General features: G+C 41.1%; 1 protein-coding gene across 2 annotated transcripts in view; it reads left to right on the top strand.

The window, feature by feature from the left end:
* Positions 1-19,949, top strand: part of syne3 (spectrin repeat containing, nuclear envelope family member 3) — a 51,909-nt gene continuing 31,960 nt past the window's right edge. For both annotated transcript variants that reach the window (XM_082515726.1, XM_082515725.1), the window contains exons 1-6: positions 1-158; positions 6,817-6,974; positions 11,225-11,397; positions 16,051-16,360; positions 17,694-17,849; positions 18,161-18,520. In XM_082515726.1, the coding sequence (XP_082371852.1) occupies positions 6,831-6,974; positions 11,225-11,397; positions 16,051-16,360; positions 17,694-17,849; positions 18,161-18,520 (1,143 nt within the window). In that variant the 5' untranslated portion in view covers positions 1-158; positions 6,817-6,830. The remainder of the gene's footprint in view (positions 159-6,816; positions 6,975-11,224; positions 11,398-16,050; positions 16,361-17,693; positions 17,850-18,160; positions 18,521-19,949) is intronic.

The following is a 19,949-nucleotide window of genomic DNA, read 5'->3' as shown; positions in this document are numbered from 1 at the left end:
TGGTGTCCTTGAAGGCAGCAAGGCAGGCTGCCTTGCTTGCCGTACACTCCAGCCCCCGAAGGCCAGGGTTACTTCCTGCCTTTTGTAACTTTGCTGTACACAACATAGAAGTACAGCGATCGCGGCGGTGGCTTCTCTCACTTGATGAACTCAAAGCTGTAAGTTTTTATTGTATTTTTTTTATGCCACATGATAGTAAATGCACCGTCGTGGAGATAGCCGAATCACAGAACTAGCTCTAGCTACAAACACGGATAACTCTCTGTACTGTACTTAGAGTTGCTCTCTGTTAAAATACTATGCAAGAAAGAGTTAGGTAGAACTGAAATGAACGCACATGGTTTAGTTGTGTGTATGTATGTATGTATGTGCTTTTAACAGTAAACCAGTGGGGCACCGACCTTGAATTTTGCCTGATAGTTTAGCATACCATAGCATAGCATAAAAGTCGTTAAAAACGAGAGTGTAGTTAGGTGTGGAAGTTGAAGTATGTATGAATATTCACATGTGCCTTTGAATTCTAAATGAGCATGGGAACCTGGCTTAGCATGACAGATAATTTGTTTAATTGTACCGCCGTCAATTGTAGATGCGTGTAAAAGTTGGAAATAATGGTAATGCGAGTTGACCGCACGAGCTGTGAGGAAGGAAGCGGGGTGTCACTACAGCCATGATACAATCAAGCAAACCAAAACAAAGGTTCCGGCGGGGGCGCAAAACGTGTCAGCTGCTCGGTGTGTGTGAGAGAGAAAGAATTTGTTACAACGCAAGTGAAAAGTTTTCGTTGGAACTTGGCAACGTTGCTTGTTGTGAGCAAACCCGAACACATCTGCATTTCCTTTTTAACTCGCTGCGTTGCTGACTCACCTGACAACAAACAAAGCAATAAAAGGGGATGCCAGCTAGTATACTAGTAGCTACATTTAGTCGTCAAATATAACGATAGTTCTAATGAAACAAGGCATTAGCAATGAAGATGAAACAATTTTTAATAAGGGAAAAGCACGTGGGTGTTGGCAAGGATAAACAAAGATTTAAAATTTCCTATCTTGAGTCGGGAAATGAAGTCCTAAGTATTAGCAAGCCTCCATAGTCTGAGGTAGAGTGTGCAGATATTTGTTAGAAGGAATGCTGTGGTGGGGAAAAGTGAGTCACTCATGAGAGGGGCCTGTGCTGCCTTTCTATTTTCCCTTGGGTTTTTTTTTTTTTCTTTTTTGGGCTTTGGCTTCTGCAGTGAACAAAGTGTCATAATAAGAGTATTCTTCTCTTATCTGGGTTCACTTGGCCTGGCAGTCAGTCACATGAAGCAGGCTATGAATTTCCTAAGTTAATTCAGCATGTTCGCATAAAAGATTTTTCTTTTACTTATTTAGTAAAAAATCTACTTGGGGAAAGTAAAACTCTGAGTCCCCTGACCTCAGGTTTTTTTCCCCACTGAATTATTGTAAGTAAGCAAGTAAGTAAGTAAACTTTATTAAGCGCTTTTCACAGACAGGCAATCACAAAGCGCTGTACACAAATATTAAAATATTAAAATAAACAATAAAATCAATAGACATTATATACAATGTAAAAGATCAAATGTAAATAATGTAAAAAAAATAAAATAAAATATGTAGATCAACAAAAGGCTTGTTAATATTGTTAATATTAATTTTTAACATCTACACCATCATAACGTTTTGTTTTCAGCAGAAGAAAAATTCTGCATCAAAACAAACTGGCAAACTTACTTATTCACTTGCTTGATAAATGTGAATACACACACTCCAAATCTATCCCATTCAGGAGATAATACACTGTCAGTACACCCCAGATTAATGTCAGAAAACCTGAGAGACAAAGTTATAGAGGTGAAATAAATATTTGATGCCTTAGTTTAGATTGCATGTATATTTTCATGGACCGGCCTGTAAAGTGTCGCAGATAAGTACAACAAAATAAAATGACACGACCAAGACAAAAACTGTGGTATTTTGTAAATATAATAATAAACCCAAATTCACTGTGTAACTTTATTAGCAGCGTCCTCCTGAAATGCGCCAACAACATTGAGAGTAACATCCTCTTCTCTGCCCCTTAATGCTCTCTGGTCGCTATGGTAACGCGTAAATATTTCTTTCAAAATAAGACGCACAACTACAACACGGGAAAAGGCCCATGGAAACCATGATAATGATAAAAACTCTGAAAACCCTAAATTTCACACCCGAGCCTCAACTCTCGCGGGGGTTGGGGACCGCTGTCTTATTTTATTTGGCTTTGACGTTTGAGCACATTTGAGATTCTTTAAATATTTTTGCATTTAAAAAAATGTTTTCTTTAAAAAAATGAAATTTAAATATAGAAAGTAAATACAGTCACAGCTTCTAGTTTTTTTGTGTTTTGTTTTGTTTTTGACAGTTGTATGCAGTTGAACTTTAAAACATTGCAATTTCTAAAATGAAAATAAATGATTTTTTTTTTTTAAATAGCTGTTTTTTTTTTGTCTTTTGAATGTTTATCATTTGTCATTAATAAGACAGAAGTATTTCATATCTGATTACTTGATTCATTGACTGAATAGTCAATAGATTACTCGATTAATAAAATAATCAGTAGCTGCAGCCCTAACCCTAGGCGTTACCAACCTTCTGTTGGGATAACAGCAAAATGTGGCCTGAGAATGTCAGAGCCATCAGGACTTCTAATCGTCCAGGGCAGAGGTTCAGGTTTTGTTTGTAATTGATCTACAATAAAGTGTGGAACCAGCAATGAAGCTTTTACATTTATGCTGAAATAAATAGACACTGTTCTTTATAAATTCTAATATAAGTTGAGCACAGAATTTTAGATCATCTTATTATTTGATGTATTTTACTTTTACCACAGCATGTACTTAAACTCTCAGAGTCCTCAGGTTTGTCTCTCAGGTTAGCCCACAACAAATCTTGGTTTTGATCCCAATTCTTAGTCGAGTTCAGAGATTATGAATGTGAATCAAGAACCGCTAGTTCAATTCCTTGGAATTTGTTGGTCATGGTGGACTGGCTTTTCTAGTCTGAACACTCAAAGCACTTTACAAAACTTGCCTCATTCACACAAGCACTTGCTTCCTTTGCACTTTCTATCTAATATTCACATGCATTCATACTCAGATGGATACATCGGAGAGCAACATGGGGTTAGTATCTTGCCCAAGGATATTTGGCATACAGACGAACAGACAGAGATCAAACAACCAACCTTCCGGTTGGTAGGTGGTCTGCTCTGCCACCTGAGCTACACTTCCTTGAACTTTCGATCCCATTTAATCTTTTGCTGTTGTGCTACAATAAACTGATTTCAGTTTGTGTGCTGGAGGATGAAAATATTGCCATAGTCTACAGCAGCAGTCCCCAACCCCCGGGCCTCGGACTGGTACCGGTCCGTGAGCCGTTTGGTACCGGGCAGCGAGAGTTGAGGCTCAGGTGTGAAATGTATGGTTTTCAGGGTTTTTATTGGTTTTCAGCGTTATTTTGTTATCGTTTTTATTGTTAACTCGGTTTTCCTGGGTCTTTTAACGTGTGTTATGAATAAATCTTCTTTTTTTCGGTACCGGTACTAGTTTTATTTTGTTGTATTTATCCACGACACCTTAAAGGCCGGTCCGTGAAAATATTGTCGGGCATAAACCGGTCCGTGGCGCAACAAAGGTTGGGGACCGCTGGTCTACAGCATGGATATGGATATTACTTTTACTTTATTATCATTCTGTTGTCTTTTTGTGCAAAGTGGAAACTGCATCCAGGACAGAAATGCATAATTAATATAATGAGCAGTATAACAGATTACTTTCTCCTGGGTGTAATTTAGTAACATACTGCATTACTGTTAAGAAAAGTGTTCTGTGTAATATGTGTAATTATTACTTTTTTTCAGTAGCAATTTCAACACTGATCACAACAAAGACTGAACGCCTCCAATATGACAAACACTTGACCACACAGCATGCAGTTAATTTGCACGAATGTAATGTCTTTGATGCTGCTTAGCTCAACTCTGTGGTGACTCTGAAAGTGGAGCCAAGGAGAACCAAATGACAATTTGGAATTGAATTGACAAGTGATGACTATCAGAATCAGAAAAGCCAAATTATTATCAATTCCCATCCTTACTCCCCATTTTCTCAGGAGCATCTCTGAATCACTACCAGTACACAAGAGGGTTTAGAGAGGACTTTTGCTGATTGAGTCTTGTCTTTTTTTAAATAGTAAATTCATCATCTGTGATCTAGCTATCTATCTAGTTATCTATCTAGCTATCTATCTAGCTATCGAGCTATCTATATAGAGAGAGGGAGGGGCTGGGGTCTATCACACCCGGCAAGACCCCAGGTGCAGGCTGTGTAAAGATGCCCCAGAGACAATCCAGCACATAACAGCAGGGTGCAAGATGCTAGCAGGCAGGGCATACAGTGGGGCAAAAAAGTATTTAGTCAGCCACCGATTGTGCAAGTTCCCCCACTTAAAATGATGACAGAGGTCAGTAATTTGCACCAGAGGTACACTTCAACTGTGAGAGACAGAATGTGAAAAAAAAATCCATGAATCCACATGGTAGGATTTGTAAAGAATTTATTCGTAAATTAGGGTGGAAAATAAGTATTTGGTCACCTCAAACAAGGAAAATCTCTGGCTCTCACAGACCTGTAACGTCTTCTGTAAGAAGCTTTTCTGTCCCCCACTCGTTACCTGTATGAATGGCACCTGTTTGAACTCATCATCTGTATAAAAGACACCTGTCCACAGCCTCAAACAGTCAGACTCCAAACTCCGCCATGGCCAAGACCAAAGCGCTTTCGAAGGACACCAGGAAAAGTATTGTAGACCTGCACCAGACTGGGAAGAGTGAATCTACAATAGGCAAGCAGCTTGGTGTGAAAAAATCAACTGTGGGAGCAATCATCAGAAAATGGAAGACATACAAGACCACTGATAATCTCCCTCGATCTGGGGCTCCACGCAAGATCTCATCCCGTGGGGTCAAAATGATCATGAGAGCGGTGAGCAAAGATCCCAGAACCACACGGGGGGACCTGGTGAATGACCTGCAGAGAGCTGGGACCAAAGTAACAAAGGTCACCATCAGTAACACACTACAACGGCAGGGAATCAAATCCCGCAGTGCCAGACGTGTTCCGCTGCTGAAGCCAGTGCATGTCCAGGCCCGTCTGAAGTTTGCCAGAGAGCACATGGATGATACAGCAGAGGATTGGGAGAATGTCATGTGGTCAGATGAAACCAAAGTAGAACTTTTTGGTATAAACTCAACTCGTGGTGTTTGGAGGAAGAAGAATACTGAGTTGCATCCCAAGAACACCATACCTACTGTGAAGCATGGGGGTGGAAACATCATGCTATGGGGCTGTTTTTCTGCCAAGGGGACAGGACGACTGATCCGTGTTAAGGACAGAATGAATGGGGCCATGTATCGTGAGATTTTGAGCCAAAACCTCCTTCCATCAGTGAGAACTTTGAAGATGAAACGAGGCTGGGTCTTCCAACATGACAATGGTCCAAAACACACCGCCCGGGCAACAAAGGAGTGGCTCCGTAAGAAGCATTTGAAAGTCCTGGAGTGGCCTAGCCAGTCTCCAGACCTCAACCCCAAGTATTGAGTTGTATTTTTGTTATTGACCAAATACTTATTTTCCACCCTGATTTACGAATAAATTCTTTACAAATCCTACCATGTGGATTCATGGATTTTTTTTTTTTTCACATTCCGTCTCTCACAGTTGAAGTGTACCTCTGGTGCAAATTACTGACCTCTGTCATCATTTTAGGTGGGGGAACTTGCACAATCGGTGGCTGACTAAATACTTTTTTGCCCCACTGTACATGGAACGCCATAACCAAGTGGCCGGCATAGTGTACAGAAACATCTGTGCCGAGTATAACCTGGAAGTCCCAAGGTCAAAATGGGAGATGCCCCCAAGGGTGGTGGAGAATGACCGAGCTAAGATCCTGTGGGACTTCCAGATACAGACGGACAAAATGGTGATGGCTAACCAACCGGACATAGTGGTGGTAGACAAACAGAAGAAGACGGGCGTAGTGATCGATGTAGCAGTTCCGAATGACAGCAACATCAGGAAGAAGGAACACGAGAAGCTGGAGAAATACCAAGGGCTCAGGGAAGAGCTCGAGAGGATGTGGAGGGTGAAGGTAACGGTGGTCCCCGTGGTAATCGGAGCACTAGGTGCGGTGACTCCCAAGCTAGGCGAGTGGCTCCAGCAGATCCCGGGAATAACATCGGAGATCTCTATCCAGAAGAGCGCAGTCCTGGGAACAGCTAAGATACTGCGCAGGACCCTCAAGCTCCCAGGCCTCTGGTAGAGGACCCGAGCTTGAAGGATAAACCGCCCGCAGGGGCGTGCTGGGTGTTTTTTTTTTTTTTTTTTTGGTTTTTTTTTGTTATAATAAAAATAAAAATAAATTCCCCACTCGCCCCTGTGGGCGGTCAATATATACAATATAGATAGATAGTTTTTATGTCTTGGAGCAAAGCGTGAAGTTTTTGCAAATGACCATATAGAACCCCTTAGAAACCTTCAGTCTAACCATGATTTTTTTACAGAAAAAACTCCTCACTGCTTTGCTGCAAACGAGCACAGCCATATGTACGGAGTCACTGATTGTAACAAGAACCTGAAGTGGATATGCAATGATTCTACTCTTGTTCATATCAAAGTGTTGTTCAAGTTGTTTCTCAAAACGTCACCAACCTACAGCTGGTAAAGTTCCTCTTCAGCAGAAAGTGTCTACTAAAACTGCCTGCTGTTGTTCTTTTCAGACCCAGAACTAGTCATGACTCTACCGGAGCAGCAGGAGTTCACAGACAACCTGGATTCAGCCAAGTCCTGGATGACAGCCATCCAAGAGAGGCTGAAGGCCAATGACAACACGCAGGGCCCCCGTCAGGCTCTGGAGGCCAGACTTAGGGAGACAGAGGTGGGTTGGTAAAATTAATCTTGACCCTTCCCTTCTGACCCATGCTGTGTTGTTATACATCTGACCAGTTTCAGACAGGGTCTAACTTGAGGAGACATAACCCGGTGGAAAGCAGCTATTTGATCTCAAGGACTGCTGGAATTACATCATGCCAGCCATTCGGGAAAACATGAGGCAGGCCAGGGCTGGTGGGGGAAGGAGGTAGCTCAGTAGGTAGAGTGTTTGCCCCGAAGGGTTGGGGGTTCAAATCCACCGAACAGCTACCCTGACGTACCCCCGAGCAAAGTACCGTCCCTACACACTGCTCCCCGGGCACTGGATTTTTGGCTTCCCACTGCTTCACTGAGTGAATGGATTAAATGCAGAGGAGTAATTTTCCTACGGGGATTAATAAAGTACACATACACATCGGTTAGTTGAACTTTCAAAATAATCAAAGATGGTGTTGTTTTCTCAGATGAGTAAATAAAAAATTACAGGTCACCAAATATTGTTTCACAAAGGGCTAAAAGGGAATGCCACAATTTAGACAGAAACAAAATACTTGTCTAATTAACCTACTAATGCCGACCTTGTTCTAATTTTTGTGAGGAGAAAGGTTGGAGGTGAGGATAAGCACAATCAGATCTGAAGATGCACTTATCTAAATCCTCCCTAATCTATAATCTAACACGGCAAAAATGAGCAGAGAAAAAGCCAAAAAATACAAAACAGTTTTGCAAGTTCACAATTTGGGCAGCTGTCAATGTCCTATGGCGTCTCTGCTGGACTACTCTGAACTGCTCGTGTTGCAGAAGAAAAAGGTAAAACCCCATATCTCTTTTTCACATAACTTTCAATACCTGTGATATCTAATCACCGGATGTCCAACCACACCTTATCATACACTCTGTGACTAAAAAACAAAACAAAAAAAAAAACATACCCCAAATCACAGAAAGTTGGGACGGTGTGTTAAATTAAAATCAAACTGAAAACAGTACTTTGTTAAATTATCTTTTACCTGTATTACATTGAAAACAATACAACAGCGCATTATTTAATGTGTTCCTCATGAATTTTATGGGGTTTGTTTGTTTGTTTTCAAAATTAACATGTATTCAAATTTTGGTTCTTGGGACACAAAAAAGGTTCGAACAGTAAAGCATTTACCAGTTACCATAACACTTAAAAGACGTTTAGGGACTACAGACACCAAGTGATGAAGTCTTTCAGGTGTAATTTTGTCCCATTCTTTCTGCAAACAAGTCTTAAGGGCAACTTGTTGCTGGTAACCTTCTAGGTTACCATTTTCTTCTTTGGTCTGGAGTACACGGCGTCCATTTCTCCCCAAAAATACTTGAAATACAGAAATTCGTTTGAACACGTTTCTACTGTGTGATGGTCCATCCTTTTGGCACAGAACAGTTTTAACTGGCATTTGTGGACAAAGCTACGTATTGTGGTACTTGACAAAGCTTTGCCAAAGTAGTCCTGTGCCCATGTGGTAATATCGTTTATAGATGAATGACGATTCTTGATGCAGTGCCGCCTGAGGGATCAGAGATCACGGTTGTTCATATTGGGCTTGCGCCCTTATCATTTACGCACTGAAATTCCTTCAGATTCCTTGAATCCTTTAAGAATGTTATACACAATCTTTCTTTGAGGAACATTGTTTTTAAACATTTTAATAATTCCTTTACCTATTTGTTGGCAGACAGGCGATCCTCGGCACATCATTGCTCCTAAAGGAATAGACCTTTCTTGGATGCTGCTTTTGTACCAAATCATAATTACAATCATCTGTTGACATCACATCCTTATTTCAATTCAATTCGATTCAATTTTATTTATATAGCGCCAAATCACAACAAAAGTCGCCTCAAGGCGCTTCATAGATACAGAGAAAAACCCAACAATCATATGACCCCCTATGAGCAGCACTTTGGCGACAGTGGAAAGGAAAAACTCCCTTTTAACAGGAAGAAACCTCCAGCAGAACCAGGCTCAGGGAGGGGCGGGGCCATCTGCTGTGATTGGTTGGGGTGAGAGAAGGAAGACAGGATAAAGACATGCTGTGGAAGAGAACCAGAGATTAATAACAGATATGATTCAATGCAGAGAGGTCTGTTAACACATAGTGAGTGAGAAAGGTGACTGGAAAGGAAAAACTCAATGCATCATGGGAATCCCCCGGCAGCCTACGTCTATTGCAGCATAACTAAGGGAGGATTCAGGGTCACCTGGTCCAGCCCTAACTATATGCTTTAGCAAAAAGGAAAGTTTTAAGCCTAATCTTGAAAATAGAGATAGTGTCTGTCTCCTGAATCCAAACTGGAAGCTGGTTCCACAGAAGAGGGGCCTGAAAACTGAAGGCTCTGCCTCCCATTCTACTTTTAAATACTCTAGGAACAACAAGTAGGCCTGCAGAGCGAGAGCAAAGTGCTCTAATAGGGTGATATGGTACTACAAGGTCATTAAGATAAGATGGGGCCTGATTATTTAAGACCTTGTATGTGAGGAGCAGGATTTTGAATTCAACTCTGGACTTAACAGGAAGCCAATGAAGGGAAGCCAAAACAGGAGAAATATGCTCTCTCTTTCTGGTCCCTGTCAGGACTCTTGCTGCAGCATTTTGGATTAGCTGAAGGCTTTTCAGTGAGTTTTTTGGACATCCTGATAATAATGAATTACAGTCGTCCAGCCTGGAAGTAATAAATGCATGAACTACTTTTTCAGCGTCACTCTGAGACAGGATATTTCTAACTTTAGAGATGTTGCGCAAATGGAAGAACGCAGTCTTACATATTTGTTTAATATGTGCGTTGAAGGACATGTCCTGGTCAAAAATGACTCCAAGGTTCCTCACAGCGTTACTGGAGGCCAAGGTAATGCCATCCAGAGGAAGAATCTGGTTAGATACCATATTTCTAAGCTTTTCAGGGCCGAGTACAATAACCTCAGTTTTATCTGAATTAAGAAGCAGAAAGTTAGCGGCCATCCAGGTCATTATGTCTTTAAGACATTCCTGCAGTTTAACTCATTGGTGTGTGTTATCTGGCTTCATGGACAGATAGAGCTGGGTGTCATCAGCATAGCAGTGAAAATGTATGCTATGTCTTCTAATGATGCTGCCTAAGGGTAGCATGTATAATGTAAACAGAATTGGTCCTAGCACTGAACCCTGTGGAACTCCATAATTAACCTCAGTGTGTGAAGAGGACTCTCCATTTACATGCACAAACTGGAGTCTATTAGATAGATATGATACAAACCACTGCAGCACAGTACCTGTAATACCCACAGCATGTTCTAATCGCTCTAATAGGATATTATGGTCGACAGTATCGAACGCTGCACTGAGGTCTAGCAGGACAAGCACAGAGATGAGTCCACTGTCAGAGGCCATAAGAAGATCATTTGTAACCTTCACTAAAGCTGTTTCTGTGCTGTGATGAGCTCTGAAACCTGACTGAAACTCTTCAAATAAACCATTCCTCTGCAGATGATCTGTTAGCTGTTTGACAACTACTCTTTCAAGGATGTTTGATATAAAGGAAGGTTGGAGATTGGCCTATAATTAGCTAAGACTGCTGGGTCTAGAGATGCTTTGTGAGTAAAGGTTTAACTACAGCCAGCTTGAAGGCCTGTGGTACATAGCCGATCATTAGAGATAGGTTGATCATATTTAAGATCGAAGAATTAATTAATGGCAGGACTTCTTTGAGCAGTTTTGTAGGAATGGGGTCTAAAAGACACGTTGATGGTTTGGAGGAAGTAATTATTGAAGTTAACTCAGAAAGATCAATTAGAGAAAAAGAGTGTAACGTAACATATTTAACCAATTTACCTGATTACTAGCCCTAAATTGCTCCTGCCCCAACACTTTTTGGAATATGTTGCAGGTCTGAACTACAGAAAATTATGTATGTTTACAAATGAAATGAAGGTGTCCAGACAAAACCTGAAATATTTTGTGTTCATATTGTCTGCAATGAAATAGAAGTCAAAGTAAATTTAGAAATCACTACTTTCTTTTTTTATTTGTGTTTTCCATACTGGCCCAACTTTTTCTGATTTGGGTTTGTACATGATTCAAAAAAAGTTTAAACATTAAAATCTATTTTGTTTTCATGTTATACTTAACAAATTCCATTACATATGAACATACTTCACTTCATGTTTTATTTAGCTCAGGCAATTTTGTTAAAATTAGATTTATCCACAGTTCATTCTCTCTCTCTCAATTCCACCTTTCTCGACAACAGAAGATCCGCCAGTCAGAGGAAGAAGGCCGTGTGAAGATGGACATGGTGCTGGTGGCTGCTGAGCAGCTTCTGCAGAATGGAAATGAAGAGCTCAGGAACCACACCCATACTCAGCTCAAAGACCTGAAAGGCCTCTGGGAAGAGACCTGCACCTACATCACCCACTGTCACAGGTGGTCATCTACACTGTTCAGGAGTGCAGGATGTGTGGTAATGTGTAGCATTACTGGTTGGTTTGGCCTGAGGGCAGCCTTGACTTCATGTTCTGTTTTTGAATTGCCTTACCGTATAAGCTCAGCTTAGTGGGTCTAAACTAGAGAAAAAGGCTCTTACTTGGTGTTGCCTCTCTCTGCGTTAGAGTATCACTTCCTGTTACAACACACAGTGATGTTTTCGTGTAGCTTGAAAAAATCTCATAATTCTGACATTTCTCAGAAAATTCTGGATGGGAGTAGATACAAAAAATGACGGCCTCAACGTGGCATTCAATCTATTATTAGCAGAGGAGGTGAAAGTACGCCTCTTCTACTTAAGTAGAAGTACAGATACTTAGAGCTGCACAATTAATCGTTAGAAAATCGCGATCTCAATTCATACTTATGTGCGATCTCATTTCCAAATGACAACGATTTAAAGAAAAAAGACGACGACGATTGTACCGCATTTTGATCCGGGACGTACTCTGCATGAAAACAAGCGCTCACTCTTCCTGCTCAACAAATGACAAGGGCGGAGCCTTATACCACGTGATACAGAAGCTGGCTGCTAAAATTAGCAGGGAGAAAACAACGGAGAGCACGTCAGGGATGACGAGAAAGTGACAGGAGAAAATCCGTCCCGGTCAACCACCCAAACATCAATAACGGGAACCTTATACAGCGCTTCCCTATACCCGTCGACCTCCCGCAGGCACAAAGAAATCACGGAGGCCATCACTTATCACCTGACCAAAGATATGGCTCCCATCAACACTGTGCAAAATGAGGGATTTGGGAAAATGATCAACACCCTAGACAAACGCTACACAGTGCTGTCCCGCAACTATTTTTCTATTGTTGCACTACCTGCTCTGTACACGCAGCGTCGAGCAACGGTGGAGACGGGATTTCAAGCAGTACAACATTTTGCGGCAACAACAAAACGTGAGACATTTGTTGTTTTTATGTTTATTTATTGTTTTTATGTTCAGTCTCAACTGTTACAAAGTTGATGTGCAGTTAATAAGTGCAATAAATATTTATACTGGAAAAGAAAATCGTGATCTCAATTCTAAGCAAAAAAACCGTGATTCTCATTTTATGCAAAATCGTGCAGCCCTACAGATACTAGTGTTAACAGTTGAACCAGTACTTAAACTTATTTACTCAAGTAAAAGTAAAAAAGAAGTACAGGCTTTGAAATGTACTTAAAGAAAGTTTCTACCAGCTTTCTGTGCAAAGCTAACTGAGCCGTGTGCTATATTAATGCAATAATAAAATAATATTAGAAAATGGGAATACAAACTTTAATATAATTTTTAATTCTAACAGTACTCAGCTTGAATCAGAAAGAAGAAGAAGAAGCAGCAACATTTTTAAACTTGATTTTCTTATGCCTACATTAGTGTGACTGCCTCTAAACAGGAAAATGAGCACAGTCAGGAGTTGAAGTGGGATTCAGCTGCTGAGGGAACCCTAAAATCAGTTGTAGTAGCATAGTGTGGGGAAGAATCACAACTCACAATAATTTTTATTGAGAGCTCTGTTAGAGTTTCTTGGTCTACAGGCTGTGATCAGCTGATCTGGGCTACTGCTGTCACACACTGCTCCTTGTGGATTTGCACAACTAAATTCAGAAAGATGTAAGCAGACATGTCATGAGTTGTCCTCGCTGATTTCCATCCTTTTCATTGACAGTATACTGTATTTTTCTAGATGGTATGTAGTTGGTATGAAGGTGGAATTCAGTCAAAATGAATCTCAGCATCATCAGCTTAAATTTACATTAATCTCTGCTACACTCGATGTAACCTAACTCTGACCATGGCCACAGCCACTGTGTATCAGTCACACACTGTTCTTGAATTTAAATGCATCACAGTACACCAAACTAACCTAAAGAATATTTTCATGCAGTCTTTAAATGCCACAGTTAGTCTACCTCTAACGTTCAATTTACAGCATGTTTCATAATATAAAAAAACATGTTAGGTGCACAGACCTCTGATTTGAAAACATAAGGACTTGCATGTAAGCTTTAAATTTCCAGTTTATCAAACCCCACTGAGCAGTCCTTACCTTTAAATCTAACCTCTCCTTCCTGTCCTGTCTTTCTTATCTTTCTCCATCTCTGATGGAAAGTTATCTCTTTCTTTTCTCTCCCTGTCAAATACAGCAGCTGGACCTTTAGCTGCAACACACTGAGACAAACTCTGCACAAGCAGTTTTTGTGTTTGCTGATTTTTGAGCTGATAGAAATGTTGCATTTCAAATTACCTGTCACTTAAAAAAAATCACTCCCTTTAAGTCCCCTCCTCTTCTGTAGGGCTGGCTAGGTGCCATAGTACCGCAACTGCAACTTACGGACACCTGCTGTTGTTCTGGTGTCGTGCAAAAAAACAAAACAAACAAACAATCAAAGTAAACAAGCAACTTTAAACCCTAACTATTGCACACGCCATCTCTTTTTATGTGACATCTCTTTTAGATATTTTCTGGCAAAGTCTAATCTGGTCTTTCTGTGCTTGTGTGTAACCGGTGGTTTGTACCTTACTGTAAACCCTTGTTATGTTCAGGGTGGGCCATTTATATGGATACACCGTAATAACATGGGAATGGTTGGTGATATTAAAGTCCTGTTTGTGGCACATTAGTATATGTGAGGGGGCAAACTCCTCAAGATGGGTGGTGGCCATGGTGGCCATTTAGGAGTCGGCACGTGAGGAGCAGATCGAAATTGTGTTGATATTTGGTGAACACAGTAACCGGGTCATTGCAGCAGATTTCAATGCAAGACACCCTACGAGACCACCCATCTCCCATGCTACAGTTAGCAAACTGATTGCTAAGTTTCGTGAAACTGGTTCAGTGTTGGATTTGCCAAAATGTGGACACATCAGTGGCTGTCCTAGCTTCATTCAGCAAGAGCCCACAGCGTAGCACTCGCCGCATGTCCCTGGAGAGTGGCATTAGTCGAACATCCCTTCAGCGGATATTAGCTACTCACAAATGGCACCCTTACAAACTCCAGCTACTGCAGTATCTCAACGAGGATGACCCAGATCGGCGCACAGAATTTGCAGAATGGACAAAACAAATTGGAACAGGACCCTCAGTTCACGCAGAAGATTTTGTTCAGTGATGAGGCAAACTTTTATGTGAACGGTGAAGTTAACAAACAAAACCACCACTATTGGTCTGACACTAACCCACATTGGATGGATCCCTCCAAGACTGTTGGAACAACAAAAGTGATGGTTTGGTGTGGTATATGGGGTACAACGATAGTGGGTCCATTCTTCATCAATGGAAACCTCAAGGCCACTGGATATTTGAAATTGCTACATGATGATGTGTTTCCTTCTTTGTGCACTGAAGCTGGCACGTTCCCTGAGTTTTTCCAGCAAGATGGTGCACCACCACATTATGGGTGCAGGTCCGAGCATTCTTAGATGATCAGTTTCCTGGAAAGTGGATTGGTCATCGTGGGCCAGTTGAATGGGCCCCAAGGTCTCCCGATCTGACCCCCTTAGACTTTTATCTTTGGGGTCATCTGAAGGCAATTGTCTATGGTGTGAAGATACGAGATGTGCAGCACCTGAAACTACGGATACTGGATGCCTGTGCTGGCATAAATCCTGCGGTGTTGCTATCAGTGTGTGAAGAGTGGGAGAAGAGGGTTGCATTGACAATCCAACACAATGGGCAGCACATTGAACACACAGTGGTCAGAAACTTGTAAATAACTCATGAAAGAATAAAGTTACGTTGAAACCAAGCACACCATTGTTTTTCTTGTGACATTACCAATAAGTTTGATGTGTCACATGGTCCTCTTCCTATTGGAAAAAAACCAAAGTTGTATCCAAGATGGCCGACTTCTAAATGGCCACCATGGTCACCGCCCATCTTGAGGAGTTTGCCCCTCACATATACTAATGTGCCACAAACAGGACTTTAATATCACCAACCATTCCCATGTTATTACGGTGTATCCATAGAAATGGCCCACCCTGTACATTGACATCATGAAGACAACTCCTGAGTTTGCCTTCGAAGGTTTTTTCTTAAACAAGTAAAGAATTCTGCAGTTATGTCGTAGTTGAACATAATGTACAGCACTTGTCACACACTGCTGCTTGAAGCTGTGTTAAAACAATGCAGATGTCTAGCATGTATGTGTTAAACCTCTGTATTTTCAGTTTAATTGTTAGACCTTCATGGTTTGTGATTGTTCATATGCGGCCAAAAGCCCCTTGATATGCATAAATGCCCTCATGGCTGGATTAGGAACCCTTTATTGACTTACAATGTTGGGGTATGTGATGGAGGGGGAGGATAACACGTGCTGGTCGAAATTCATGTATGGCCCTCAGATGGTTTCCTGAAATAACCAGCAAACAAATAAATAAATGTAGCAAATAAGCGAGAAGGTAAATAAAATCCAGTTTCAGGAAGCTAAAAATGTCTTTTTAAAGGCAACAAACTTTGACAGCAGCCTGTCTAGTTGTAGAAACAAATGTGCTTTGTTAGACCTATCACTTTTAATTAAAAACGTATTAAATAGGACTTACTGAAACAATGGACCTGACACAAATTGTCTCTTTCTTGTTTTTACCTTAAAAACAGTCGCATAGAGTGGGTGTGGCTGCACTGGAGTGAGTACCTGGAGGCCTACAAAGAGTTTGAGCTGTGGTTGACAAAGCAGCAACGAAGCCATGATGTCGAGCTAGAAGCGCAGCTGGGAGCGAAAGAGAAGCTTTGGCAGGTCGATCAGCAGAGGGTGGTGGTGAGTGATATCAAAGGCCAGGCGGTGCTACTGGAGAGGCTGCTGGATGAGGCAGCTGCACTGCACAACAGAACCCAGGACCCCAGTGTGGATCCTCAGGCCCAGGAGAGACTGCAGGAAGCGTACAATCATGTCAGAGACAGAGCTGAGGTGAGGCACTTACTTGACCTGGTTCTTATGAAAAGTGTAAGGTGGCCGCTCTGTAGGCAAAGTTCAGAAGTCACAGTGCAGTTTGTCGTTGAGTCTATTTTTTCTTTTCTTTTTTAAAACCATTTCCTTTCTTGACTGTTAGTTGGGACCAGGAAGCAGAGTCGTAGCCTTACTGAGCGTCAGCTCCCAAACCAACAAAAACAAAGCAAAAATCTGCAAAAAATCATTAAAAATTTTTTTTTAAAACACAGAAAGAACAGTGTAGTATCCACAACTGCACAAAAGAGTAAACAAATGAAATGTGGATTATTAAACATTAGGTGTCTGTCACTACATGAATTAATAATTGACCAAAAAATCGATTTATTCTGCCTTATAGAAACTTGGTTACAGGAGGATGATTGTGTTAGTTTAAATGAATCAACACCCCAGAGTCATAATAATTGTCATAATCTTCAAAGCACAGACTGAGGAGTGGGTGTGGACTGATGGACAGAGCTGATTTAGTAGCATGCCTACACTATGTTAAACAATTGTTTTAATGTTGTGGTTGATTGGTGGACGTAAAAGTAAAGCCTCCAGTGCAGTCCAGTTCCTCTGCATCAGGAAGCATGGAGCTTGAGAAACACCTACAGATGTAGTCGTCCTGAGCTGAAATGATGACAACCACTTCACGCACAAATTCAAACACCTACACACAGACTACTGGTGGGTCAAATAGTTGGTCAAACATTTTAAATATTCTCAAGGGACATGACTGTGTGAAGGGTGCAGTCTGGATGAATATGTCAATGAAGATATGTGGTGATATTTATTCTGTGCACCTGTAATCTGATCCAGGGACTGCAAGTTTACTGACTGAATAATTTACCTTACTAGTGAAGACAACGTTGGATTAGTCAGTAAGAGCAAACACATGCAGGCTGTTGTGCTGTTCCCTGAGTCACACAGTGTTCTTCCTCTTTCCCTTTTCAAATAGCTTTTTAAAATGTCAGTCGCATTTTCCCACACACTGCTTTTATAAGCTGAACAGATCAGTCTGCTTGCAGTGCTGTATTTTTAACTACAAATGGGAAACGTCTGATTTAAATAAAAGTGTTTTTTATTTTATTTGTTTTTCTAATGAGATTATATTCCCTGGAAGCCTCTCTTACTTGGAAACGCTTGTTAGTATTTTTCTTCTCTTTTATTTTTCAGCAGAAGGTCTCGCAGAAGAATACAAATTCATATTCAGGTTTCTCACTCAGACATCCAAATGTGGTTTAAGATGTTCGTTTGTTTTGAACAGTGCAATGCTAAAAATTACCTAGAGATATATCTCCCGCTGTGCTAGGAACGTCTTTCACTGCTTCAGAAGATCTGCGAGGAACACCAGACATACCAAGGTTGTGTTCAGAGGTTCCAGTCCTGGCTGCTGTCAAAAACCAAGGAACTGACTGAAGTGATGGGGAGGAATGACATAGCTGAGGAAAAGCTCAAAGCATTAAAAGTGAGACCCTGAAACTGAACTGATTTCCTAACTGATTGTGCACGTCTAGAGCAATTCTGCTGCTATGTTTACCTTAGATTAGAGGTAACTTAGATTAGATTTTAGATTGTTGTTCCAGATGAGAGCTGGTTGCTGGTTCAATCACTCTGTAAAATTAGGCTTTTACAGAATGATTCAAAGCTTCTGGCCTGAAAAAGGTCAAGAGGTGCACATTTTTGAATGTGAGGTCTGAAAATTTGAGTTACCTTGGTAGGTTGTCGTATATCTTTGCACCAGCCATCATGCAATGTTTTGTCTCTTACCTTTTTCAGGCTCTGGATGACAGTGTGGCCTGTGAGGAGAAGGCCCTGCTGGATATTGAAGGCATGGTGGAAAGCCTCAGGCCCAACACCTCTCCTGCGGGAGTGGAAGAAGTGGTTGAAGAGGCAGAGGAACTGAGGCTGGGCTGGCAGCGACTGAGGGAGGGTCTTTGCAAGGCAGATGAAGGCCTCCGCTCCAGCCTGGATACTCACAGTCAGTACATGACCCGGTGCCAGCGGCTGGGAGACGATATCGGCCGCCTCAGAGAGCTGTTCAAAGGGCTGGACCAGGAACTGGAGGAGACCCAGGACTGCAGGGATCGCATTGACCACACTGAAGAGCAAATGGTTGGCCAGTGGACAAAATACACGGTAGGGTTATTAACCATATCAGCAGTGTTATAGTGTAAAGGGTAGTGGAGATGTAGATAAATACAGGAAAGTCCTACCTCTCCTTTTCCTGCCGTTTCTGTAACAAAGTTACTGTGGTTCTTTTAATGTGCTGATGATCGATTTGTATACTGTCTGGGATGTCCTGATGTAAACAATAAAAAGAAAGCTCAGTTTAGGTTCCAGTTTAAGTGGCCAGTGTATGATTGAGGGTAACAGATGTTGCACAGAGCAGTGTACAAACCTACACATTGGGTCATAAAAAATGAAAAATGTGTTTGTTACATACATATTGAGTTATAATTGCCATGTTTATGGTTAGCTGCCTCATTGTTAGCTTTTGCTTTGTATCCCAGACTTTGAGTAGGTCAAAGGGTACTTTAACAGCCATCCAAGTATATCTGATGAATCACTTCAGACTGTTTTTGTTTTTATTTTGTTGTACCTGTCTGAGAGAACAGTATCATTCTGAAACAGACAGTCACTGCTTACCAACTAGCTGTAACTTAGCCCCTCCCTAGCGTCTTGTGTTTTAACATTCCAGGTTGCTGTTGTTGTAGTCCCTTTGACTGTTCAGCTGCTTTTCCAGAAAGAATCTCAGATGCACTCCAGCTCTGCTTTATACTGGAGTTAGTATTTCTGTTAACCTGTTCATTCTCTTACCTCTTAACCTCAAGAAAACAATTCATGTCTGCGTTTTATCCAGGCTTTATTATTGCAAAAGGCAATTAAGGCAATAGGCATTTTTAAGGCACTAAATGGATTAGCACCTTTCTGAACTTTTAAATAAGTAAACTAAGAACAGAACTTTAACTTCAGCTGGTCAGATGCTTCTGGTTGTTCCGAGAAGCAGACTAAACCAAAGACTAAATCACATCTAGTTGTAGTTTTTAGTTTAGTTAATTATCACATCTTTGCTGAAAGTTGTCATTTGTCAACATTTTGTTAAAAGAAAGTAACACCAAAGTTTAACTGGTTCTTTGTTTGAATGTGCCTTTACTCCCAAATTGTCATGATAGTTAGTCTGATAGTTTTGTTTGTTTTTTTTGGTAGTCCTGAACACAAACAACATGTTTCCAAACAGTACATTGCAAATTTTATTTTATAGACAAGTTTCTCTTTTCACTTAATTTCTTGCCATTTCGAGGTATTCTCCACTGTCTGATATGTTTGTTTGAGACACCGGATTCCTCAGAGAGGTGTGTCAGTCACATTATTAGTTCTATCTGCATTCCTAGAGACGTAGCCAGATTTATTTTTTGCAGACGAGCTCTGTACCTGTGGAGTGGCTTCTGTTAGGTGTGTCTGGAATGCCAGACGATCTGGGGTATTCATCTGTATAATCGTCTCACCTTGAAGCAATCTTATGAGGGTTTTTTTCTTAAGGTCGGGAGAAAAGATAGTAGGATCA

This window comes from Aulonocara stuartgranti (genome assembly GCF_965226115.1).
Source record: "Aulonocara stuartgranti genome assembly, chromosome: 19".
Taxonomy (NCBI): Eukaryota; Metazoa; Chordata; class Actinopteri; order Cichliformes; family Cichlidae; genus Aulonocara; species Aulonocara stuartgranti.
This window is presented reverse-complemented; position numbering and strand designations above follow the sequence as displayed.